This window comes from Myiozetetes cayanensis, unplaced genomic scaffold, assembly GCF_022539395.1.
Source record: "Myiozetetes cayanensis isolate MyiCay16 unplaced genomic scaffold, myiCay2020 scf2-11, whole genome shotgun sequence".
In the NCBI taxonomy this organism is placed as follows: domain Eukaryota; kingdom Metazoa; phylum Chordata; class Aves; order Passeriformes; family Tyrannidae; genus Myiozetetes; species Myiozetetes cayanensis.
The window spans coordinates 54,408,178-54,434,935 of record NW_026087411.1 but is presented as its reverse complement, the minus strand read 5'-3'; the positions used below and the strand labels follow the sequence as shown (position 1 = coordinate 54,434,935).

Sequence of the window (26,758 nt, the reverse complement as noted above, 5' to 3'; positions counted from 1 at the left end):
CCCTACAGCTGGTTGCTGAAAAGCTTGCCTGTGTTTTTCCAACTGTCATTTGGCTTAATTAGATATTGCCTCTCCCTACAAATCTTGTTTCTCTTGCGCAGTGTGGCTGCCCAGATAATGGCTGTTGTTTATATCCTCACAAATTAATATGACTGTGATGGCTACCTCTAAGACTTGAAAGGAGAAAGCAGGAATCAAAGTCACAGGAAGCAATAATTTTTATTGCACTGCCTCTTGCATGTAGAGGAAGCTCTGAAGGTTAGTGAAGTGCCACAGCAAACCTTCCTCCACAGGTCAATGTGAAATCCTGGCACCACAAAAATCAGTGCTTAAACAATTGCCCCTCCTAGAGCACTACATTGTGAGCTATATCTTAATTTCAGAAGCTGTCCCTGCTTTATCCAGCAAGACAAGCACCACAGCAACTGAGGCGGATGTGTGCGACTGTAGCTGAGGACAGTGCATCACTCTTCAGGTAGAAATCGGAGATGAGCCCAAGTCTCTGCCCCTGGCAGAGCCCTTCATTTTATTTTACCACCACCCACCTCCCCCCACACCCCCCTTTTCTTTTTTTAAATCACTTAAATTTTTAACAGACAAAAGGAAGGCACCATGTGAAAACATCACTATGGAAACATCACAGGCTCACTTGTACTTGCCTGCCAAGCAACTACCTAACTGAAGTTCTACATCCTATTGGATCACTCTTGGCCATCTGCTCTCCTTCAAACTTCTGTGAATTCCATATTTCCCTGAAAAGTTCATTTTTAGAAAGGAGGGAGGAGGAGGCAAAGGGAGAATCCAGTATTCTTGGCTAGTGCAACAGCTATTGTGAAAAAGGAAGACAAACTCACTTTGGGGGCAGCCCCTTAAAAAGACAAAGATCCATGTTTTGCAAAGTAATTTCATAGAAAATATCTTGTCTCTAGATGCACTTTAGTGATAAGAGTATATATTGGCAGTCACAGGGCAAAACAAACAAACAAACAGCTGCTTCAAGTACTCTTGCCACTAATTGTCTTCCTCTCCCCTTCTCTCATTTAGCCTCAAATGTATTTTCTTCTAAAATGTAACAGTCACTGCCTACACTGGAGTTGTTGGCTGCAGGCTCCCGAGCCTTGCTCCAAATAAAACACAGAAATAGATTTCCTGCCAAGCACCGAGGAAGTTTGAAGACTTTAGTTTTTAAAAATATAATCTTTTTATCAGTGCCCTGAGCCTGCCAAAGGTAATTATGGGCCATGGCGCATTTACATTAATGCATAGGACCTACAGACATTTCAAAAGCTTAATGGAGAAACTCCATAAATGTACATATCGAAAAACAAATTAATTAAATTAAACTGTCATGTAAAGAGATCACTTAATTTTGCAGAGCGGAAGGCGCTCTTAATGGGAATGGAATGGATCAGTGAGCATTTCAAAACCCAAAGCTATAATTTAAATTCAGGCTCTCCTCTAGTGTGCAAGTCACAAGACATATTTATTATAGCCTTGGATTGTCAATTGTAATTGGTTTAGCAGAGACAAAGCCGTGTTGTTTTGCTTCCTGCCCTCCTAGCTGGTTCAATATATTTTGATGTCAAGACTATTGACGAGCAAACTGAAGGCTGAAATAAAATCATGTTTACCTGTGATGAACTGGCAAAAATGCAGTCCAAGGTAAATGTAACCCTGAAGCCTAAGCATTTATTTATCAAGCAGCAAGGGAAAAACGGTGAAGCATTTGAACTTCTTTAAATAAACCAGTTGAATATATTTACTGCTGCTCTTGAGGCCTGCTATGTGGCAAGCTAGAAACAAATAGATAAAAATAGGTAAAAGCACTGTGAAATGAATAGCGCCATTTATAAGCTGCTGCCCTGACTTTTCCAGGTGTCAGGAACAATTAAAGTTGTTGCTCTTGACACTCTCCTAGAGCTAGAGCCAAAGCCTGACACTAGGTCCCCAGCAAACAGACAGCAACACTTCTTCCAGGCTGTGTAGCCCAGTTTGCTGCAGGATTTTACTTGGTAGCAGCAATTAAAAACCAAGCCTATGTTTCCACAGCCATGAGCAAGCATCTCCTCACTGAATAAGCTTCCAAGAATGGTTCAGTGCTTTTTCTGACATTCTTATTTCTATAGTCTCTAATTCTCCCCCATTTTTAAGTTCATTTTCTGACCTGGAGCACTGAAACCAGTCAGCCCATTAGGTTATAATTGTTGTGGCCGCCTCCTGTCTTCTTCCAGCCCATGCGTTGAGCTTAGCCATGGAGAGGTTTCTGTGAGACTGAATTTAGAATGTTGTACCCAGAATCCCTGTAATTTCTTGTGGAACACTCAGGTTTTTCAGTCTGACTCTTAAAAGAACACTGACAAACTCAAAACTCATGGTTAGGAAGAGCTGTGGCACATCAGACTGGGACACCTGCTTGAGGCACATGTCTGAGGGCAGTGGCACAAGACCAGCCTCCGTGGGCTCCTGCTGCCAGAGCTCCTGCTGCTACTGTGGTGGGAGGGCCATTTGCAGGCAGGGAGGAGAAGGGAGGAGAGCATGACTGGGGGGAGTGAGGAGGAGACAGCTGCACCCCTGATGTTGTCAGGACATCATACCATGGCTCTGATGAGCAGCTTGTGTTCACAAGAGTCCATTTGTTTCTGTTATAAAAATACCTGCATTTGTTCTTACTCACACACGTAATAGGGTTTTCAGGTGAATGGGTTACATTTTTGTTTTCAGGGTAATCTTTCAGCAGTTTGTTCCCTAAGCTAATTATTATACTCAAATAAACACCCCCACAAAACCTAAAAAACCCCAAATAAACAACCCTCCCAAAAACCCACCAAAACAACAAAAAACAAAAATAACCAACCAAACAACCAAAAAAAAACCCCAATCCCATACATCCAAATTTGCCTCTTAATATTAGACCATTGTGGTTTTTTGCTTACACACTACAGTAAACAGAAGTATCTTTTATAACCTTTCTGTAAAACAACAGCTTTTATCTTACTATGCTATTCATCTGTCATGTCTCTGTTCCAAGATGCACATTATTATCCTTGATCGCTCTTAGGAGAAATTTTTATTTTTGTCACCCTCTTCAGTCTCTTTTGGCTTTGTGCAAGACTTGAACTGGTTTTTTAAGTCACAGGTTACCACTGACTGCTATTACAAAAAAAAAAAATCTGTCCCAATTTAAGGGTTGAAAAATTGGACACAGCTTTTAAAGTGTGTTTTGTCGTACTACCAGCAATCTACTTATTCACATGGCTCCTATCCTGTCAACACTATCCAAATGCTAACAACATCCTTCTTTGAAAGAAGGCAGTGGGAAAAGAAAGTGTTCTTAGCCCCTCCGCAGAAGTGTTGAGATTTAGGTCCTAGTCTAAAACAGTATGAAGGCTCCAATTCCTACTGTCACTGATTGTCAGTAACAAGCCACAAGTCTAATGCCTTCCTTTAATTTGGACTTCAGTAACTTGAAGGTATAAGCAAATTAGGGTCCAGTTCAGAACTGAATGTATGTATCTGTATAGATAAACTGCTGTCTTCTATCACAGCCAAATACTGCAACCACAGGCGTGCCCACTTCTTTCCAACTATGCCATCACAGTCATTAAAAATGGTCTTTTCCTAAATAGTTTTTCCAGCTTAGCTGTCTGGTTCATGAGGCCTCGGAGTTCTGAAGCAGATGAAATCTACAAACGCACTCATAACTTATTTTGTTTATGGAAAGGGAAAGACTCAAAGAGAGCTGTAAGTAGTAGTCAGGAGAATAGGATAGGCCACCGAGGTCTGTTAAAGGGCTTAAGTTAAAGGAATATTATTTCTAAACTCTGGAAATAGCTACTATGGTAAAAACATTTCTTTCACCATGTCACTTTGTAAACAATAAGTAAATACACAAAATACAAATTTTAAGTTATTAGGAATAATAGTGACAAAGTAATGCTTTTGATACTTTTTTAAAAAAGCTTTTGAAAGTATTTATTTGAAATATTTAAAAGGTTTAATTGTATTCACTTTTTATAATAATAAAATTTTAGCCAGTCTTTTGCAAAAATAAACGCTAGGGCATTTCTCAAATTTCTGAATAACAGTCAAATAAACTACAAACAGTTTCATGCTTAATTATCCACTAAGAGGTATAAAATCAAGATTGATCTGTACTTGTATTCTTAATTCATTAGTGGAACTTGAAGGCCCTCTTCTGGATTATAAATTACTGCATTGCTAAGGAACGTACACGGAAATGACAAAGCCAACCAACACTACGAAAAGATAAACATCTTAAATATTTTTTATTCATGCTATTACCAGTTTCCTGGTTTTCATTGGTATCTGCCTGTCTCAGTTACTATAATTTAGTAGCTGACAACAGCTTCAACTTCTTAGTGGATAGTTAAAAATAAAGCATTTCTTCAACTAATATTCACAAGCAGAGTGGATAGTCTAAAGAGAGTTGTAGAGAGTTTCTCCACAACTTGGTATGAAGATGCTGTGCAGCCAAATGATGTTTGCTTACCCTTATTAAGCAGCAGCACACACAGAGACATGTGATCATCCATATATACCTGTCTACACAGGTATGTATGTGACTTACAGAAATTATGTCTGAAAATCTGGCTTGTGCTAGAGTGGGGGTAAAAAACAATGAAGAAACATTTACAATGGTCTTATCTCAAGTCTTTAAGGACTGTATAATTCCTTTATATGCCTTTTGATTCAATACACACACATGGACTGTAAAGGACTTACAAATATAACCTTCCAAGAGATTTACTTACTTGTCTAAACAAACGTTCTGTACAAAATGCCATCATTTTAATGGATCCATCTGTCTGTAAACAAGTCAACGTGAACCACAAATTTTCCTCTTTCTAAAAAACAGCCATTTATTCTTTTTCTCGATCATTATGATAACAAGAAATCACATACATAGAGACACAGGAACAAGTAGTAAGTATCCTATCAGTAAAAACTCTGTACAGAAAATCAGACATAGTTTGATTGAACTGTACATTTTAAACAAGGACGCTGAAGAAACCTTCATGTGTAATTTCTTGGTAAGTTTCTTTCTTCCTCCTGTGTATGGCTACTTACGACGATCCTTTTTCCGTACTTTTGATTTTGGTGCTGCCAAGAGGAAACAGAAAGGGAGAAAAATCATCAGAAGTGAATTACATTAATACCAGTGCCATCATCCTTTTTAAATTAGGTTGGGATCAAAATGGACACAAAATTAATGTAAAACCTACCATTGGGATTTTCCTGTCTGTAGAAAGCTCTTAACAACTCCACCGCTTCTTCGGCACGATAGCCAGAGGTGCACTGTTCAAATTAGAATGATGTTAGTGAGCGTATCTGAGAATAACATATTCCATACTTCACAATAATGCCTTAAGTACACAGTAATTTTAAGCAACTGTACTGTCAACTGATCCCAACAAAGGAGATCAAAAACCTCCTTTTCAGGTTAAATACCTAATATGTTTGAAAAATACTACGTTGAGGCTTAGTAAATAATTTCCCTAAAACAAACTTTCTTAGTAACTTATGTAAAATGGTTATGCAACCTACAATTTCTTTCTTATTAATGTATTTCAAACATACTTCCTATACTCCTCAAGCACTTGGAAATAAGAGACATACAGCTAGGTATTTGTAGATGAGATTCCTGCCAGAAAACATTTATCCACACACCTATTTTTCATTCCAAATAGTCATGTCTCAGTCCTTTTTGGTCCCTCCAAAATACTTTTCCAGGACATGAAGACTAATGACAACGCATTTAAATGTCATTCACACTAAACGAATCTTCACCCGCACAGAAAATAATTAGCTACTCCCGTACATTCCACTGCAGTTGCCTACAGAAACAAAGGAAGGATTCATAGCAGCAAGAACCTTCTCCTTTCTTTCTTCTGAACATATAAAAAAATTAAATACCACATGCCAATGAACACTCTTCCAGTACTGACTATACAAATTAACTCAGATGCTGGTCTCACTAACACCCTGACGTAAAGACGCCTAATATGTGTACACTGGAGTGCCAAACAGTATTGTCTGTCTGAATGAAATTCTTTTGAGTCCTGAGTCTTCAGTGCTTACTTAAAATGCTGAAATATGTTACTTGTTTTTGCATTTATTAAATTATAAATATGAAGTGTGGAAAAGAACTCCAAGAACCCTGGTCGGTATCATTGTATAAGGCAGGATCATCAACAACTGTAATAAAGATAATGCTATAAATACTCTCTATATGTATGTGTGGGTATGAAGGTATAGTACTACAATGCTGTAAAGCATCTAGACTTATGTATACTATATGTCCACTGAATGCGTGTCCAGCCTTTCTTACATGACAAAGATGCCTCCTTCTTCCCAGACTGTTCCAGTTCTCCAGTATACTTACTGTTCAGAAAGTTTCCTGATACCTAAACTAAATCTACTTCGCTTCTTATGCAGTCCAGATTTATTCTGGCATTTGAACTATATGAAGTAAGTCTAAGCTAATGCATTTTACCTCATATATAGACAAACTGTAAGCAAAAATACAATCACTTCCAGTGGCTCAGCTAAAAAACAGTAACTCGATAAGTTGCTGTTACTTGATCTTTATTGATTATGTGTTTATACATTCTGCACTTTAAAACAATTTTCCCTCATCTCTTCCTGCAGCCTACACTTACTGTTCTAAGTATTACACGTATTTTAGATTATTTAATTCTTACCTTGTTCCATGAATATAATTCCCTTTCCCTTTGATACATTCTTTTTAATGATTTAAGACTGTCATCAGGCTTTTCCTTGATTTTGTTTTACTTAGGGTCCTAATGTTTTTTACGTTATTTTCTTATTAAGTCAAGTTTACTTGACTCCGATCATCTTCCGTCTGAGTCCTCTTAAAGTGATGCATAACGTTCTCAAAGCCTGGTAACAAAGCCAGACACAGCAACCTAGTTGAAAAACAAAGGGAAACATTTCACAGCTTACTTCAAATGGCTCTCCTGTGTTCACCATATCGTCAGACGAGATGCTCAAAACTGAGCCACAGCCTCCAAATCGCTCATTTCGACAGCCATATACGACCCGTGGAATTTATGGGAATGAGTCAAGGTATTAAGTTAAAGTGAAAAGCAAGTAGGAAGTACAGTAGCCTGATTTAAGTAGTCATTAAATTTCACTAAGATGTGCTTGTACTTTTCAAACTAAATTAGTTTGAGTTGCAATTCCTCCCTCATAAAATCAGAACTTACTTCTGAGTAATGTAAGATGTATTGCTGAAGATGCACATCCAGCCTTCCCCAGAAAGGGGGAGAAGCATGAATCGCAAAGCAGAAGCATAAAAAGACATGGTTTACCGATCATTACATTAAAAACTGAACACTGAACTGACCTTAGCTCATTTTACCTACTAATAGATATCTCTAAAACGTATTTTTAATCTCCAAGAGAAGTAGTTGTTTGTCATAATTGCACCATTTTTCTTTCATTCCTGAGTCTCTCGCTACTCACCACGCAGTAAATGGAGGTGGGTGCAGACTCTCAGACCAGCCCTTTTGGCTTTCCCTGGCAGTGTCAAGCCCTTCTCTGTGGGCTCACTGCCAAAAGAGTAATGCCTTACATACGGTTTCCCAGCGTGAATAAGCATGAAAGGATACTCATCAAGCGCACAGCAGCTGCACACATGATACAGGGCTCCACAGTTACATACAGTACCAACTGTGGAAACACTTCCGTGTAATCTCTGTTGTGTTGCTTGCACCAGTCAAGGACCTGATCGATCGCTACCATTTCTGCATGTCGAGTAGCCTAGGAGATAAAAATAAAAATTTTCTTAAAGTTTGCATTTATTCACTTTTGTTATAGAAGCAATGAAATGCTCTTCGCTGATTCAAGTTGCACAAGACATTTCATGCTGCCCAAGCTGCAGAAGAAATACTCAGCTCAAGAAAGAACATATCCAACCTCAACCTCAATCTCTAGCGTCCAATAAGATCCACAAGTGCTAACCGGTTTTTTCTTCTACCTGTTCCTAGGCAGAGTAAGCTGCTCAGAAGTTCTCCTCTCCCAGTCATGTCAGCATAGTAAGGCAAGACGTGAAAGCTCTACTTGAAGCTTAAGGGACGCACAAAGCCCACTAGAACAACTGATCTAGCCCATAGCCACTGTGTTTCCAAGAGCAAAAATGCAGACTGGATTCCTTTCTCTGGAAATGTTAGAAAAGTGCTCCTAGCTGGTACCTTTTCCTCCCTCTGACAGTGTTACTGTGCCCTCATGGAATGAATGCACTGTGAACATGCAGTAACTTCAGCATGTTTCTGGAACTGCTTGGCATGCTGTGTAGACACAGCATTTTCAGTTTGCATCAGGTTTATTGCTGCCTGGGAATACATACCTGTGCAGGAAGTCCCTCAAGTAATAGAGAGGGATCGCAGCATATGCCTGATTGCAAAAGTGCAGAATAATATTAATTTCTCTTTTTTAATCCAAGATAACTGATTGATTAGTATCTCAGTACCTGTGGCACAAAAAAATAAACAGAAGTGTCGACTTTAATTGCAGAGAGACAAAAACAATTAGTAATGTCCCAGTATTGCTCTGGAATGTCTGCAGCACTGTGTTATGCCAATCAAATGTCACAGCAAAAATACCAAAAAGTAATAGTTATAAAGGGACTCTCCAGTTACAGAGTCTGATGCTTATTTGAATTAAGACTGATAGTATTTTCCTTATTTTTTTCTATCCTGAAAAAAAGGATGTTTTTGACACACGCAGTAGACTAATATTTAATCAATCCCAATTATACTTGTATCTCTGCTTCACCTTAGATAACTTCCCCTCAATACGTGAACTTGGGTTAATGTTTTAGCACTGTGAAGATCTGTGGTGATAACAGTGAGATGCTCTACAATAAATGGCAAAATACTTGTGACTTACTGCTAAGTTTAATACCATTTAAAAATGTCTTAAAACTCCTACAGAGATCTATGCTGCCTATGCCTATATTAGCAAATAGTGCAGTGCAAGAGGAGTGTATCTCTGCAGCAAAAGAGTGCTGAGGATTCAGCACCAATTCAGGGAAGTTCACCCTGGCCTAGATCCAGTTTAGTCCCACGGACAGTGTATTTGTGGCAACAGCTGGAGTGTATTAGGGATGCTCCCCCAGTGCATCTTTTCAGCATAATTTCATCTGCCAGGAAGGCAGCTTGCCATCTCGGAGACACAAACCAAAGCAGGAAGCACAAACAGTAAGCAGACACAAGAAATTTATTCTGGGAGTGCACTTGTAATTTGAACTAACATAGTAATGAACCCACTCAGAGTAAGAACACGGATCTGAATCAATACGCAGACATGATCCTTCCAGACCTACTAGTGAAATGTTGCCATGAAGGTTCCCTAGTTGAATAAATGAGATCACATCAGCTGAAATCTCGGTGTACACACTTTATGGAGACACAGAGCACAATGCCCTCCAGAAGATGCCTCAGAACTACCGCTGCTACTGTAACTCAAATGTGTAAGTGGTGGCTTATCTATTTTTGTGCCCGTCAGATCAAAAGAGACATGAACACCACATTGGCTTTTTGCCTCCTAAGCACCAGCTGAAAGTCTGTAAGCAATAAGCCTTCTTTACCAGAGGGAAACATGCCTCTGTCCTCATAGACTCTGTTTTATACTGCATACACCTAGCAGCTTTCAGGCCTCTGCTGATCTTGGGAGTACAAGTTAAGAAAAGCCATGCTGCAGGGCGTATCAGCTTCAGCAGAAATACAAGACAGCTCCACAAAAGAGATTACCCTAAGATAGAACATTATTACATCCCAGTGCACCCAGATTTTAAGTAATACACCCTGGTTTCGTCATCTCACATCACAAAGACATGGGAACACCAGGACAAATTTAACTCACAGTGCGAAAGGATTATCCAAGTTACAGAACAATCTCTGTTTAGAGACTAATTAGACTGTGGCTCTTAACTCACCAGATACAGTAATTAGTTTTGACAGTTAAGAGGATCACAATAGAGGTTTTTTTAAAAAAAAAAAAAAAATCAAGAAAAATGTGGAAAATCACAGTTATAATTGTGATGTATTACTTCTCATAACAAGCGGGCACCCAATGAAATTATCAGGCAGCAGATATAAAACAAACAAAAGGAAGTACTCTTTCACAAAGCACCTAATTAAATTGTGAAACTCGCTGCCACAGGAAGCTAGGGAAGCCAAAAACATAAATGAGTTCAAGAAAGGTTTAGACAAATTCATGGAGGATATGTGCACAGACAGCTATCAGAAACAATGATCCAGATACAGTCTTGGGCTCTGGAAGTCCCAAAGCTATTCACTTTCAGAAGGGGAAAGGATATGCAAGGGGAAGGTTTACACTACTCTCTTCTTGTTTCTTGAGCTCCTTCCTCACACATCTGTTGAAGATCCCCCTTAAAGACAAAATATGGGAAAAAAACACCTTCTAGATCTGTCTTAGGATTTTATTTTGTACTAAGCTATGACTAGATAGCCTTTTTTATTGGCTAAGGACCTAAAACAGAGAGCATTTTACTGGGAAGTGTTTGACTGCGTCACACATGGGAATAAAGATGCTAAAAAAACGTTTCTAGCTGGGAAGGGTCACATATGCTATGAGGAAGAAAATTTTCAGATTGGTCTGAGGCAAGACTGTGAACAAGCAAGTGTGGGAGCTGCCAGAGGGAACACAGTACTGGCACAAGCTTGTGAATGAATCGTCAGGCTGTTGAAAACCAACGTCTTACACAGGCATTTGTTGCACTATTGCCCAAGGAAGACAAGTAATGGCATGCCTAACTATTTTGAAATAGGCAAGGGCAGAATTGTAGGGAAGGACTGCAGAGCTAACTGGATAAATGATCATTTTTTAAAATCGGGAAGAAAGTTTTCAATAAGTTACAAAAAGTCAATACAAAAGCTACATTTTGGAGGTCAGAAAGAAAAGGCTAAAGGAAAAATCACTTGAGAGGAATAAAAATACCTCGACAGAAAACATGTCAAAAAGGAGTTAGCACTACTACACAGTGACCTTGAGATGAGACTCGAATACAATTATAGTAGTACTACAAAACAAAATGAATAATTTGCTTTTTCAATAAAAATGATGCAGAGAATGTGGTCAGAAGGCAAAATAAGAGTATGAAAGCACAAATTACAGTGTATGAGATACAGAATTAGGTGTTTAAAATTAAGCAATGGCCTAGGGCATGGAAGAAGGATGAGGAGCAAACCCCCAAGTTGATAAAGCACTGCCATCAAAAAATGCTCAGGAACTTGTGCATGAGGCTGCCAGTATCATAGCAATGCTTTAATACATCAAGGGAGAGTATTGCATGGCTGAAACCTGTCAAAGCAAACAGAGTCACTGTATTGAAAAATAAGAAGGATGCACAGTCCTGACACCTGGATATCCAGGAGAGACTCAACAGTAAAACAGGCAAGATAACAAACTTTTAACAAACTAATCCTTATAAAAGGCAAATGAAACAAACAAAAAAAAACCAGTAAGATAGCCTGACACTAAATTGATCTAGTTGGCAAGAGAAACACCAGTCTCCTCTCTCTGCACTTCTACAATGCATCTGGTACAACCTGTGAAATTACTGCGAGTTTGGAGAAAACAGCCTAGTGCAAGAAAGGTAAGGTGAGCAAGAAGAGATGTTGCATTGACAGGGAAAATATTTGTCCAGAGGGAACTAATTAGCAAAGACACTCAAAGATAGTTTTGCTTAAATGTTTTCAGCTGTGACATTGGCATTAACCGGAAAAACACCTACAGCTGACTATGTGACGTCTTTCAAATGATGAGAGACTTCACGAGAAGTGACAGGGTCAGATGTCACTCAAGAGCTGAATAGTCTTCTGGATAGGAGTAAAGAAAGATTCAAAGTAACAAATGAAGAATAACAAAACAGCAACATAACAGATCAAAGAAGCTCTGGAAAAGATGGGTGGACTTTCTTCCAGGGAGAATGGGAGGTATTATTCTCATCAAACAAAGCACAAGAGAAACTCCATCTGGAATAAAGTATAGAGTTCTGGTTAAGTGAATTCAAGAAAGATGAATCAAAGCTGGAATGGCTATATAAAAGAATTATTAGAATGAACACAGAAAGAAAGCCTGTCTTCTGAAAGGAAATTAAACAGTTGGCTTGGGAAAAACAAAAGCCAAAAGAGAATAAGACTTTAAATACATCCAAGCTATGTAAAATAATGGATGATGCTGGCACAAGAACAGAGAGCTATAAACAGAACATAAAAAGTTTAAAACTGGAAATCAGATGTTTTTTACCCATCTGAGGAATGATGTTCTGGAGAAGTCCTTCAATAAAAGGTGGGACAAGAAATTAGTTTTAAAACAAACCTTGACATTTATGATGTCTGCTGGAACTGCCTCAATGGTTCAAGAGGGTTGTTTTTTTCCCAAGGATTGTCCCTAAATAATGCCAGAAACCGTTAGGAGAAAACTGAAAACAATTTTCTGCATTCACATTTCCTAGCAAGTATTACTTTCAAGCTTACATTTTCTTTTAGACTATATGGAGCAATTAAGTATCTGATAAAAAATTTAGAAGCACTAAGTACCCAGCATTTCCAGTCACTATAATATAAGCATTTATGAAAATAAAGCCACAAAAGAACTGAAACTTGAGCTAAACAGCAGTTCAATAAAGGCTTGGCTTTCAAAGATATTAACAGACAACTGTTTCCAAAATGCAGCTGAGTCTTTTAAAATCAGGCTACTTGCATTTTAGTATGTATTCAATATGTATTCAGTATGTATTTAGTATGTATTCAGACCATCCTGATACCAAAAAAGCCTGAAAGTTTCCTGATGTTTTTAAGTTGATTATGATTTTGTTATCAGTCTTGTCAGTTACGTTCTGTCTATTAACATATGATTTTTAAACAGTATTAATATCTCAGGTATGATTTTTCCCACCAAGTGTCTGCTTCCCACAGCGTTTACAACGATGCAACACGAGAACCTACCTTCTCTGTCATCTGGCTTTCTTAAGAAGTATTAGAATCATCTTAATACAATTGGCCTGTATCACAAATTAGTATAATGATTCATCCTTACTGCTACTTTTTTGAGCTTCAAAGACTAATTTTCACTTTATATTTTCATATTTGAGACATCTAATATAAATTACAGCCAGATCCTGCAATCAGATTCATTTATACAAAACTTCCAGTTGTACAAAATCCCTGTTGGCTTTAATGGGTCTATCAGCATGGATGGGATCTAATTTGATGGTTACAGTTGCAACACATCTAAAATTTACAGGCAATATATTTTAGAAAGCAGAATTTTTTCAAAAGAAACAATTTTTGTAAACTGAATGTGACATTTGGCTACTCTACGTATTCTGTAAGTCTACACAACTTCCCAACTGCTTGTCTTCCTCTGCATCTTCATTACTTACTGCTTTATTTGTACGGAATTTTTCCTAGAAAAGCAAGAAAGGTGGATTTCCAATTTAGAGTTCGGTACTTTTCAAACAGCCGTACCACATCACATGAAAACACTAGTCCACTAACAAAATGAACTGCTTCTGGAGCGTCTACGGAAAGAAGTTCAGCAGAAAAGGCTGCACGGGTCACTCTTTTCTCACTCTTAACCCCCAGGTGACTTTAAAGGCCTCCGGAGAGCACGTCTGAGACTCAGTAACGGGACAAGGGAAGGGCAGGGCAGGGCAGGGCAGGGCAGGGCAGCACAGTGCCCAAGACGCGGCGTCCCCGGGGGGACCCCAACTCACGTTCTTCGTCTCGTTGACCTCGTTCCTACCCCTGCCTATGACCTCGCCGTCGTACACCAGCAGGCAGCCCACGGGAACCTCCCCTTTCTCCAGCGCCTCTTTAGCCTGCGGGACAGACAGACAGACAGACAGACATGCAGACAGACACACGGGGGGCACAGGACCGCGTTACCGCGGCGGGAGGCACGGACGGGCTTTCGCCGGACCCCCCTCTCCCGCCCCCTCCCCGCTGCCCGGACAGAGCGAGCCCCCCGCCGCACTGACCACGTCGAGAGCCTGGTCCATCCAGGCCAGCGTGGCCGCCTCTCCTGCCTCTCCTTGCCCCGTTCCCTGCTCCGCCATGCCGGGCCCGGGCGGTCTTTCCGGGGCACCGCGGGCGGTGCCGCCGCCGCCACCGCCCCTTCCGCCAGCGCCGCGGGAGCCGACGGGCGGCCGGGCCGGGCCGGGCGCGCAGGATGCTCCGGTCCCTCTGGAGTTTCCTGAAGCGGCACAAGAAGAAATGCCTCGTCCTCGGCACCTTCCTGGGCGGTGAGTGCCCGGCAGCCGGGCCGAGGGGCGGCGGCGATCGTGCGTGCGGGGGGGAGGCGGGCGCGGCGCTGGCCTTGGGGACGGGGGGGCCTCCCCGCTGAGCGCTCCCGGATCCCGCCGGGGAGGCCCGCTCGGAGCCAGCGCTGAGCCCGGCGAGCACCCCGTGGCCGGGCGGGTCCCCCGCTGGCTGGAAAGGCTCTGTGCCCCTGGGCCACGGGAGCAGGGAGCTCCGGGGGGCGCGGAGCGGCCCCTGAGCCCGGCTGTGACACGGAGACGCTCCCACCGAGCGCCACCGGGAAAGCCCGGCGGGCAGCAGGACTTTCCCCCCAGGCAGAGAGGGGAGTCTGCACGGCGTTCCTTAAGCCCTAAAAGACAGGGGTTCGGGCTGCCGGGGCGTTCTCACGGCGATCGCGTTGCTTTGAAACAGCGATTAACCACGCAAGCCTCAACTTTCATATGTGACTTGTGCGTTGAGGTGAATTGTTAAAATGTCACAGAGTCGCAGAATCGATTAGGTTGGAAAAGACCTCTTGACGCCACCGTGTCAACTAGACCATGACACTCAGTGCCACGTCCGGTTTTTTCTTAAACACCTCCAGTGACAGTGACTCCACCGCCTCCCTGGGCAGCCCATTCCAGTGTCAATTACTCTATCTGTGAAGAAATTCCTCCTAATGTCTAACCTAGACCTCCCGTGGCACAGCTTATGACCATGTCCTCTTGTCGTATCGCTGGTTGCCTGGGAGAAGAGGCCCATCTCCACCTGGCTACAACCTCCTTTCAGGTGGTTGTAGAGAGTGATAAGGTCTCCCATGAGCCTTCTCTTCTTAGGCTAAACAACCCCAACTCCCTCAACTGCTCCTTGTAGAACATACACTCTAAACCCTTCATCAGCTTTGTTGCCCCTCTCTGGACAAATGTAGACTGGTTGCAGACACAAAATTTTCATGGAGAGAATTTGTGTTAATTTTTCAAGCAGTTTTTTTCTCCTTTAAGGCTTTTGTCTAAACCACAGTGTGGTCATGGTCTAGTAAGGTCCACCTTTCCTTGGAGTTATTATGGGATTGGTTTTAGTTGGATTTAAAAGAGCACATTGGATCTTTCTGTTTAATGATAAAGTGCGTAGCTGTGCAGCTGGAGATTAGGTGCTTCTCAAAAGGTACAACCGTGTCTTTGCATACTCAGTCATCAGATGTACTTATATCTGATGTAAATGACAAAGAATTACATTTTACAGACATACTAAGGAAAGTTTTGTTTGTTTATACGCACTAGAACTTACCTGAACAGTTGAATATTCTGAGGGCTATGGCGTTTTTGTAATATATTCTGTCACATATTCAGGTGATGTCCCCTGTGAAGGTGAGTTGTATTTACTTCTGGTTTACCTTGGTTTTTGTGTCCTCCACATCCTTTCATCATTGATTCCTTCTGCGTTTTTCCAAAGAGTGCCAATTAATGCGTGATAATAGGTTAGATGATGGTTACTGCAGTACTGGTCAGACTGCTTCTCCAGTTCACCCCATCACCTGCAGGTTTTGTGACTCCACAACTGCAGCACAGTGTCGTGTTTACCACCACACTAACAGCCCGCCATGTTAATAAACAGATTTACTTTAATACGCCCAGCTGTCTTTTACTGTCTGTGTGAGAGTGGTGGGTGGACAAATGGGAATAGTAAAAACAGCAGTTGTCCCAGCTTCAATTAGTAAACATGGATCAGTGTCCAAGGGGGAAAGCAGGTACTGGGGACCTTGTGGCTCTTAGTAATCCTGAAAATAGTAGCCTGAAATTCTAAATTCCTCATGTATAAACAGCCTTCTGCCAGGCTGCAAAACAGCCTAAAATCCCTGAATTTGCAGCTTTTTCCTAATGTTGGGTGTTGTTTATGTACAATTCAGTGTCACTTTCACTAAAGTGCTGCTGATTGGATGAAGTGAGCTTAAAAAATAATAATCATGGACTAAATTAGAGTCATTTAAAGAATGACTAATCGCTAAACCCCCAAGATGCTCCTCCTCTAACAAGCGTTTCAACTTCTAGCTGAAAATATTGAACTATGCTGTCATTTTCTGCAGCACGGATCAAGTACAAGTTTTCTCAGGTCATGTAGTATTTGAGGACTCTGCAGAGAATTGCTTTTTTTGTATTTGAGACTGAAGTAAATCAGGGCTTCTGCAAGTGGGTGAACGTCATTAGCTGCCAGCAGCTGCAACTCGCACCACGGTATTTTAAGGCATCCTGGGAGATGGAGTGATGTCCTGCAGAGCCCTGCATTACAGTTGCTCAGCAGCTGAATCTGGAGTGCTTTGGCCATCTACCTATTAGTTATGGATCAGACCTTAAAATAACTCCAGGATCTATGGTAATGCCACCACCAATAATCAGAACTCTGAGATCTGCAGTGGACTCTCCTCCAGAAAATACTGCCAAATCTTGAAAGGTAGAATGCAACTTTACATGCTGCTTTGATTTGAGGACAGAATATTTGGAAGTGGCTCAATGGTTTAAGAAAAGCTTCCAGATCTGCTGATTTAATACCAGAGCCTGGAATCTACTGCTGTCTAGTGTTTGGGTTTTTTTAAGAGCTGCAGGTGCATCATCTGGGAAGGAGGATGTAACAAGGAAAATGGGACATCACAAGATTTAATGATCTTAAGTCTTTAGCTGGCACATGGTCTGAGATCAGTGTGAATATTTAATGATTCATTAGACACTACAGCAGAGTCTCTGTGTTATTACTGATATAGGGTTGTATCAGTGTTGTGTTGCTGAAGCATCAATACACCAAAGTTGAGTTGGTTTGAAGTTTTCCTCTTTTTTATCAAGGTGGATTCCTTATGTGTTATCAGTGGCTGTCATTCTTAGTGTAATTTCTATCAATCCCAAACACTACAACATACTTTTCTGCTTATGAAGGTGCAAACCTCACAAAATAAGAGCTCAAATTGAGGGGGAAAAGCAACTGAAAAATAGGTGTCACTTTCCCCTAATCATAGAGTGGGGTTGAAAAGATCTTCAACTTAGCAAAGACTCTGTGCAAACTCCTTTCTTCAGAAGTTGTTCTTTTAACAGTACAAAATAGATTGCACACTAAAAAGACATATCTCTTCAATCGAGCGAAATCTAGTGGTGTGGGATCAAACCCACTAGAAATAGGTGAAGTAGAGAGAGTGAGCTGGCATGATGGAGCCGCAAGGACACATTCGTTACATTAGTTCTTGCTGGATAGGTAGGTTAAAGTAGTTTTTATCTTAGTGCTCAGTGTTCAAGGTAGATTTCAGTGGATATAACAAAATGATTCACCACTGAAATTCTGTTGCTGCAGTAGAAGAACAAGTTCAGGGTGTGTCTGCAATGTATGGTTCAGATTTCAGTGGTGAATTAATTATTGCTGAATTTCATGTGTTGCAACCTTTGGCTTGCAGAAAGAGCATTTCAGTTCAGAAGTTTGTCTGCTTAGCAGAGAAAGTTGGCTTGGTTTGTGAGTGAGCACAGGGGCATCAAATATATTGGGACTCAGTGCTGTCAGGAGAATAGGGCTTTAGTGCCTATGGATTTTAAAGATGGTTTTCAACCATAAGAGGACAGTTGTATATCAGCTGATGCACAGCTTCCTTGGACATAAGGATGAACCACAACTTATAGAGCTGTCTGTGTCCTGGAAGGATGCAGGTTTATGTGTGTCAGCACAATTTCTACATAATAAAACTCTTAAAACTGAAAATTTCCCCTTTTTTTCTGAGGTAAGTATGGCGGTGAGGGCAAAGGTTACATAGGGTTGTAAATAGGTTTCCTTAACACTTGATACCTCCTAGTTACCTTCCCACCCTTCTGCTCACCCCTCCATTCCACCTGTGAAGAAAGGAAAGGGCTGAGGGAGAGGGAAGCCATAACTTAGGTGATGTGAGAAATATCCTACCTCTTTGAGGCTACTAGCAGAAACATGTAAGAGCCTGCAGATTTTGTAAACTACTTGTGTTACTTACATTTAGATGGGAAGAGACTATACAGTGCTACAGCCAAAGAGGGCTACAGAGTCAAATTAGCACACATTTATCTGAAATCAAAGTGTTGCTTCCACAGGATATGGGTACTGTAGACCCCAGGGTACTCCCTCTGTTGTAGGATTAACCCTAGCCAGCAGCTAAAGCATCACAGAGCCACTTGCTGACCGCCCTCACCCCCTCCACAACCTCTCCAGTGGGATGAGAGAGAGAATCAGAACTGAGTGATGCCCAACAGTCCCTGGGCAGTGCCTTCCCCCTTAGCCTTCATCCTTGTTTTATTGCTGAACAGGACATCCTGTGATGAAGGTATCCCTTTGCTCTGCTGGGGTCAGTTGTGTCCCCTCCCAACTCCTTGTGCCCGTGCAGCCTGCACCCTGGTGGGGCAGTGTGAGAGGCAGAAAAGGCCTGGACACTGTGCAAGCACTGCTCATCAGTAACAAAAACATCTCTCTATTACCAACACTGTTCCCAGCACCAACCCAAAACACAGCCCCGTACCAGCTACTATGAAGAAAATAACTCCATCCTAATCAAATCCAGCACAGGCAGCCAGTACAAATATAAATACATTTCATTTTGTAGATCAGTTTTAAAGCAGTATAAATTGTAGTTTGAGTTCCTTACTGAGGTTTCTGTACTTAACATCAGGTGATGTACTCCTAGTTTGTACCACTCATCTGTTTCTGAACTCTCCTAATCGGAAGCATTTGGACTATAGTCTTTTGTATAGTTCCCGTTTTGATGAAGGTAGAAAACAGTTTATGGAGGAATTATCTTTTGGGCAGTCTCGTGATTTCTGAATTTTCTTAATTCCTAGTTTTGTATGAAACATATGGGAAAGATTTAGTATGACGTTCCATGTATACAACAATTTAACTAATTATAAATCTTGTTGCTGCCTCTTTTTGCAGACCTCCTATCCCATACCAAGAGGTAAAACTGAGTTATTTTAGCTGTCATAAAAAGTTGGTGTTTGCTTTGCTTGTTTATAGCAAGAGAGACTTTCAAAATATCTGTTTAGTTTCTGACAGGTTTGTTAGCTGATTTGACATTATGGCAGTTCTTGGGATGTGGCTTTCTTTGGTCCTGCTTCCAACTCCAAGTGACAATGTTTTTCTGTGATGCATTCATTCTGGACTTCTTAGAAGTATGTGTTATTTTCAAGTCTTCTAAATTAATGCTACATGTATTAACATAGATACACATGGTTGTTTTAAAATAAATTGTGAACACACATGAGACCAACTCGCAGCTTGGCAGCTTCTTGAAATATCCCGTAAGTCAAATCTGCAGAGACTCCACTGCAGTCTTCAGGCACAAGTGACTAGTGAGCAGAAGTTCACTGTCATAACTGAGACTTGAATTTCCCAAGTGAGGTGCTGTGTCCTCCAGGCAACTTAGAGGCACCTACAAGCCATGCAGGTAACAGAGACTGTCACTCTGCTGCTGACAACCAAACTCCAAACTTATTACTGTTCATTGGTTTTGCTTCAGCTGTGTGGATGATGCAACTTTTACCTTGGTTAAACTCTAATGCATTGCATTCCCAAAGATGAGGACGATACCAGATAAGCAACATCTGTTAGCAGTAGGTTAAAGTTATGGCTTAGCTCAGGGAAGGAGAAATAAGATGATTAGTAGCTGGTGTTGCATTGGTTTAGACAAGTTGTTTTTATCTGGAAACTCCTTTAAACCTGGATGACTGCTACTGCAACTTTGGACCCTCACGAGGCGCAGCAGTTCTTAGTACAGAGAAGTCAATCAGCTTTAACAATGAAGTATTAAGAAATTAGCTGTCTCAATCTTAAGCTGCTGCTCCAGCATATCACTCAAGGGTATGCACATGAGTCTTCTTGACCTGTTTACATGTCTGCCTATGTCCTGTCTACATTCAGGAAGGGTCTTTTTTTATACTTCTGACTTTTCTGCCACAAAACCTGGAGTTAAAAGGATTTATTTTGGTGTGGGAGAAAGTAAACAAAAGTAGTCATTTAGACAAATGACTCTGTGTTAATGTAATGTGAAAAATGTGGGGGGTAAAATGATTGGAAAAAACCTTGTGTTAAAAAATCGTTTGCTAACGCTAAAACATTGTTTCTGTTTCATTATGTTAGCTGAAAAAAAAATCAGTACCCTGGCAGTTGTGTTCTAAATAGATATTCTTGGCAGGAATTGGTAATTTTTTAGAGAAAAATAATCTAATTGTTATTTATGAAGTCTCATTTTGGTTAACAATTTAGTGGTCAAATCACATTTTTTGTATATGGACCCATAATATTAAAGTTTGCATCTGATGGAGTGAATATTCCACATGGCAAATGGTCAGTCTGCCTAAACACTGAAGCAAGAGAGAGACTTATCAATTTCTATTTTATGAGGCTTTGGGGAAATAAATGGAAATGACTGTGGTTGTTCCAAACTGGTCTGTCTTGTAGTTGGCTATTAGGAAACGTAATGCTAGGTATGAATAGCTGGACTTTTTTGCAACCATGAACATGGGAGCACAAAGTTGAAAAACCTTTCGAAATACTGATGATAGTTTTGGAGAACATTTTGAAAGGTTTTAATTACCTAAAAAATGTAGCTGAATTCAAAAGCTTGGGGAGTTTGGGCTTGGGGTTTTCTGAATTATTTTTTAGTTTTTGTACATTTGGTTTATAAAATTAATTTTGAAACTTTTAGCATTCAACTGTTTGAACGTTCAAATATTAACTTCTAAATGTGAAAATTGAAGAAAAGTTTGGGACTGTGTGTTTAGAAAGTACTTTGTGGGAAAAAAATAAGTAAAGACTTGATTTGTTATTCAGGTTTCTTCTGTGTATCGTTATTGACCTAACAGATTTGGAGCTGACTCTGTGTAGAGGAGTTTCAGTAGTTAAGAGTATTGCTCCACAGCAGACAGAAGATGATAAACTTGTACAATAGTCTTTTCTCCTTGTGTTGGTTCCTCCCTTGTCTCTTGTCCCACCTCCAGTTCTCTCATGAGAGACCATGGGAGGCACTTTCTACACCTAAATAGGTCACTGCTGCTGCCAGTGCATACAGGAGGCAGCAGGTGAGCTGGACACACAGAAGGTGTTGTAAGAAGCCCCAGGTGGAGGGTGAGAAATCAATGCAAAGCAGCTTACAGTGGGCAAAGGTGCTGAGGATAAGCCTAGAAGATGTAGTGGTATCTGGAGAAATGGCTTGGAAAGTGGGGCAAAGATGAGGAAGGATGAGAAGAGGGCTGCAGGCAGCCTGGAGAGATCTCTGAACCTCTGGTGGTGTGGGACATGTAGTTGGAGGAAACTTCAAGGGGATGTATCGTTGGGAGAGGAGAAAATGCAGAGTGAAAAGTTTTGGTTGGTCTTTGCGGAAATGGAGATTTATAGTGAGAGGGATGAGGGATGGTCAGATCCTCAAGAGTGGAGCTGGAAACTAGGAACTTGGTGAAAAAGAAGAGCCACAGTCAAGCCCCACTGGAGCTAAGGTGCTTCCTATGGAAATTTCAGGACCGAATGAAGGAAGTGTTACTCTGTAGCATTTTTCTGCTACGTGATTCTTAAGACTTGAGTTTTATCTCTCCCTCGTGCTAATTTTTAATCTCCAGACCTGCATTCCTGTTTTTTTCTCTATTCTTTTTTTGTTACCCTACATTTCCTTTCTTTTTTGTTTCAGTCTCTTCAGTACTAGTTGTTCATGTTGCAGCAGTACCAAAAATGTCTTCTGTGAATGGCAAGATACCTCCTCTCGGCAAAGTTTCTTATACTGCTTCAAGTCATTACCCCTGAAATTTTAATTAATTTTGAAAACATTATTTCTGATATTACTTTGTCAATCGTTATTAAAATACCCAAGACCCACATATCCAAAAAAAACCCGCACTATGTACCCTTATGGCATAAAATCAAAATAAAAGGGTTGAAGGGACCTTTCTCACTTTTTTAAAGCAGCTTTTAATATGTGTATTTCTCTGTAGGAGTCTATTTACTGGGAAAATATGGGCAGAAGAAAATCCGAGAAATCCAAGAACGAGAGGCAGCTGAATACATTGCCCAAGCACGAAGGCAGTATCATTTTGAAAGTAATCAGAGGACGTGCAATATGACAGGTAAGAAAAGGAAATAGCTACTCTTCTTGATAGGTGGGATTAATTGGGGGTACATACTACATATTGTCAGGATGGAAGAAAAACAGAAACGTAGGTAAATTCAAAATCTGCAGTATTGGTGCAAAAATAGAGTTGTTTTGCATAATAAAAAGACTAAGAACAGAGGATTGAAGGGGTTTTAGGGAACATCTGAACCCTTTATCCATCTTTAATCATACAAGTATACATGCAGGTTACAATTTTTGGTCACTTTGAGACCCTTTTTCCTTAAACTGCATGTCATACTGAGGCATGAAGCAGCATCCAGATCCAAACAATACTGAATTTACAGCAGGATTATTGTATTCATTTTAGCACGTTGTAATAGCTCATGTATAGCTGCATGGAGAACTTGTGTGTAAATGGTATTTACAAATAAGAATCACATCAGTCCTACACAGTTAAAAGATACCTGACTAGGTGGGGAGCAAAAAGTGAAAGTATTTTTCTTACAGTACTGGGCTTAGGATTTTTGGAGACGAGGTGGCAGAGTAGAGTTTAACAAATTCCTTGTCGTTCTCGTAAATGCAGGCCATTTTTAGAAAACAAATTGGGCATCATTTTCTTTTTCTGTTGAAATTTTTAATGGCTTCTTGGGTGGCTGTAAGTGCTTTCTGTGCACTTTGTTTACCCTGACCAGTTGGTATTTCATTTTCATCTTTTCTATTTTGTACTGCTGAGATTGATTTTGCTGCAAGGACTAAGTTTTTCTATGCCCTTCTTTGTACAAAGTATCTTCTCTCTGGCAGCATGCATTCCTGACAAGATTTTTCATACTTTGTTCTTAGTATCTATTATGTTTTCTGTTTCCTGTTCCCATCATATAGCAGCAGATGGGACATCATTCTGAAAGTAAAGGATTTTTTCCACACCAGGTTTCTTTCATTTGAAACATACCTTTCCCTGGTTCTCTTGTTGGAAAAAAACAAACCTCAGATACTTTTCTTCTCACTTGGAGAAATGCAGCAGCGTAGGTGTTCACCAGATTTTCTTCTGGGGAGTTGAAGGCAGGATGATGTACGTGTAGGATTTGAGTGGACATTTGCAGCTAGGGACAATAAAAACATGTAGTGACAGTAAGGGCAGTATTGTCCCCAAGCTCGTAAGAGGCACACAGATTGTTATTGCACCTCTGAGTGCTCCCAGGTTTCCTCTTTTACTTGTCCTCCCAGCTTTGCCTGTTGAGCAATGGGACGTACATTGTGTAGCATCTATTGAGTGCGAGATGAGGATAGGTTTATGATGTTTGGAGGTGTTTTTATGTTGATGGATTTTGTTGTTTGTTTGCTTTTTTTTCTTTTAATAACAGTTCTGTCAATGCTTCCAACATTGAGGGATGCCTTAATGCATCAATTAAACTCTGAGAGTCTCACATCTCTTCTTAAAAATAGGTAAGACTATTTTAATTGTGTTAAACTGCACTTGTTTTGATCAAGAGTTTTTGTCAAATTATGTAGAGAGCATGCAGGATTTTGGTTCTCTGTCCCATGAAGTCCCTAGTCTTAAAGTATTTCAAAATCACTGTGTAAATATTGTGTCATGTTAGATGTGTTTTGATAGGCACGGCTGGAGTTTTCTAAACATTACAAGAAATTATTCTTCCTTTAAGGTGTTGCAGAGGGAGACATGTTTTTTGTTGGAATGCTTTTAAGATACATGGATAAAAGTACTTAGAGGATCTAGTCCTCTCTCAAACATGAGAGAGTATCTTGAGTGAGTTGTTGATGTTGTGTTTGTAAAGATGTTTATGTAATCTTAAGTTCAGACGTGAGTAGAAGTGGGAAGTATCCAAGATGAGATTGGAAATGGATGTAAGCAATGAGAAGTAATTTTCTTTCCCCCCCCCCCTTTTTTTTTTTTTTAAGTAGAACAAATGGGGGCATGTCATACATTAAGAGAAATGCTGCCCTATCAGAAAAAAACCCTGGATTTCCTTATTACTGCAGGAACACATTACCTATTTTTAAATACACGAAGTGCATAATAGTGTACGTTAAACGTAAACTGCTTGTCATCTGGCACAGAGTAAAAGTGTTATGTGGGCAGTTAACACAGGGCTTCTGACTCACTTGAGACTGTCTTTCTAGTTTACCTCCCACTAGTTTATTTATGTAGCTATAACTTCAGCTGTCCAGCATTTAATAGGTTACCAATTCAGTCACTTTTTGTCAGTCAAAGAACTCCCACAACAGAATGAGATATTTAAAGGGGGAGTTGCAGCATGAACAATGTTTTTATAATAAATTATCTGAGAATTTGGAACTGTAATTGAATATTATTTACTCCAAACAACAAGAAATTAGGAAAAGTTAATTTTAATGGAATAAATGTGTTTATCATAATAAGAGTCTTACTCAAGATAAAAATTAGAATGAACAAAAGAGCTTGTGGATCACCAGATATGTCATCTGGACTGTGTAGCAAAATAGTCAACAACAATTTGTAATCCTTTATTCAGTGGTGAAGAAATATAATGCCTTAGTTTGTTCTCTGTAGCAAGCATTCTTTTATCAAAATATACCTAACTTGTTTGACTAGCTGAAACAGTTTATGGGTACATTGACATATCTCTTAATTCCAACAATCACAGTGAAAATAGAGATTAGACTTTTTTGTTATTATGCATTTTTGAAAACAAATATTTTTTTTAAATGCTGGTTACATGAAATATTCTATAAGCATGAATGTTCATTTAGAGTGTATCTTAGAGTGGAGTTTGTGTCTCAGTGCTTCCAATTTTGACTCACACTTCTAGTTTTAACTAGATGCTTGAACTCCCCTGTGAAAACATAGGGAAGGGGTTGGGAAGGCACAGATGATAGAGTCAGCCATCAAGGCTCACTCTGCTCCAAAGCTTTTTGTTTCTGTAGCAAGCAATGGCTTTCCAAATCAATAAATGTGAAACGAAAGTTGAGTTTTGAGTAGCAGCTGAGTCTTAGCAAATTGCAGGAGATAAAGCCCGAAAAATTCATTTCCATTCTTAGGCTTGCAGACTTAAACTGTTACCAGGCTGCTGCCTTATGTTGCGAGGAGAAACTTTGTGAGCAAGAGCTCTGAAAAATGTTTTGATGTAATAGGTGCAAATGTAGTTGGCTGACATTGATGTATTGGCTTCTCTTTATCTCTTCAGTTGGCATGAAAAACTTACCCCTCATAAGAAACAGATATGTCTTTAAGTCCTGTTATGTGTTTTATCTATAGAAATATTATTATATTTTTTTAACAGTCCTTCCTTTGTTTTGCTTTAGGATAACTTTAAAAAAATTGCATATAATGGCTTGCAAAAAGAGAACCGTATAAGTTGTTTCTGTATGTGCTGTGGATCATTGTATCTCTTGCAGCTATCGTTTATATAACCCCTCTGGTTTTTTGAGTTGTAGACTCAACAGTTTATTATACCAGTTCATTTGCATTATTTGATAGCAGTGAACTTAAAAATACATTGTTTATGTAAGTGATATAGGGGTCAAACTGATACCAAAGTGCCTGTAAAGAGAAATTATTTCTGGTGAAAAGTGTATTTTTCTTTTTATAAACTATGTTACTGTAAAGTCTAGGTTAATTTGAACTCTCAGTCCTAAATATTTAAATGTTAATTCTGATCCTAAGAAATTACCAAATGTTTCCCTAAGTGACTTTTACAGTATATATCTTCCAGGATAGATACACAGTAGCCATTCTTTACTGACAGTGCTTAATAGGTGAGAATGGCTGATGAAAGTTTTGGATGGTTAGCTGGCTCTTATCCCTGCAACTGCTGCCTTGCTAAGATTACCTCTGGATAGTAGTTACAAATATGCCATGTACCTTAGGCAGTTCAGGTGTGTCTATGCAATCTACACTCTTGCTTTTTTGACCGCAGAATATATAAAATTTTAGGTATTGGTCAGGTCAAAAAAGTAAACCTCAACCAAAGATAAGAGATTAACATACATTTGTGTGGGTGGCACAAGATTTCTTTTCCACAGATGGTCGTAATCTCTTTGTTTTTTGATGATCAAATATAAACTTTAAACCCACGTCAGGCAACGGTAAATCTTACGAGGAAGTAGTGTGATCCTGCACTTACCACACACAGGCAGATAGGAAAAGTCCTGCTGAACTGAGTCTGCATTAAACATATAGAGAATCAAAGCCCCAGAAAAGACAACTTGGTGCCATCAGTGGGCTTTTTCTGACTGCTTAGTCTAGTAATTAAAAATTGATCATGTAAGTGTGTAATTGACATGACTAAGTGCTTCATTTATATGTTACGTTTTGGATATCTTTTTCTGTGTGTTGTTTATGTACTGTCTTCTTGAATGA

The 26,758-nt window shown here is 40.0% G+C and overlaps 2 protein-coding genes across 2 annotated transcripts in view; one reads left to right on the top strand and one right to left on the bottom strand.

The window, feature by feature from the left end:
• Positions 1-4,003: 4,003 nt before the first annotated feature.
• ADAT2 (adenosine deaminase tRNA specific 2) lies at positions 4,004-14,181 on the bottom strand. Its single transcript, XM_050316873.1, has 6 exons — positions 14,051-14,181; positions 13,787-13,891; positions 7,653-7,803; positions 6,985-7,091; positions 5,244-5,316; positions 4,004-5,121 (listed from the first exon to the last, which is right to left on the bottom strand). Exons 1-6 carry the CDS (start codon positions 14,126-14,128, stop codon positions 5,081-5,083), a joined length of 555 nt encoding a protein of 184 aa, XP_050172830.1. The 5' UTR covers positions 14,129-14,181; the 3' UTR covers positions 4,004-5,080.
• Positions 14,182-14,197: 16 nt separating this feature from the next.
• PEX3 (peroxisomal biogenesis factor 3) overlaps positions 14,198-26,758 on the top strand; it is a 20,098-nt gene continuing 7,537 nt past the window's right edge. Inside the window, exons 1-3 of the mRNA XM_050316864.1 lie at positions 14,198-14,314; positions 22,283-22,414; positions 23,763-23,844. Of these exons, the coding sequence (XP_050172821.1) occupies positions 14,242-14,314; positions 22,283-22,414; positions 23,763-23,844 (287 nt within the window). The 5' untranslated portion in view covers positions 14,198-14,241. The remainder of the gene's footprint in view (positions 14,315-22,282; positions 22,415-23,762; positions 23,845-26,758) is intronic.

What these genes read in the sequence shown, in the direction of transcription:
- ADAT2 (XM_050316873.1), bottom strand. Translation starts at nt 14,128, where the DNA reads ATGGCGGAGCAGGGAACGGGGCAAGGAGAGGCAGGAGAGGCGGCCACG. An exon ending in AGCTGCTGTGCGCTTGATGA is followed by an intron (nt 7,092 to 7,652) that starts GTATCCTTTCAT and finishes ACTCATTCCCAT; the next exon opens with AAATTCCACGGGTCGTATAT. An exon ending in CAGACAGGAAAATCCCAATG is followed by an intron (nt 5,122 to 5,243) that starts GTAGGTTTTACA and finishes TCCTCTTGGCAG; the next exon opens with CACCAAAATCAAAAGTACGG.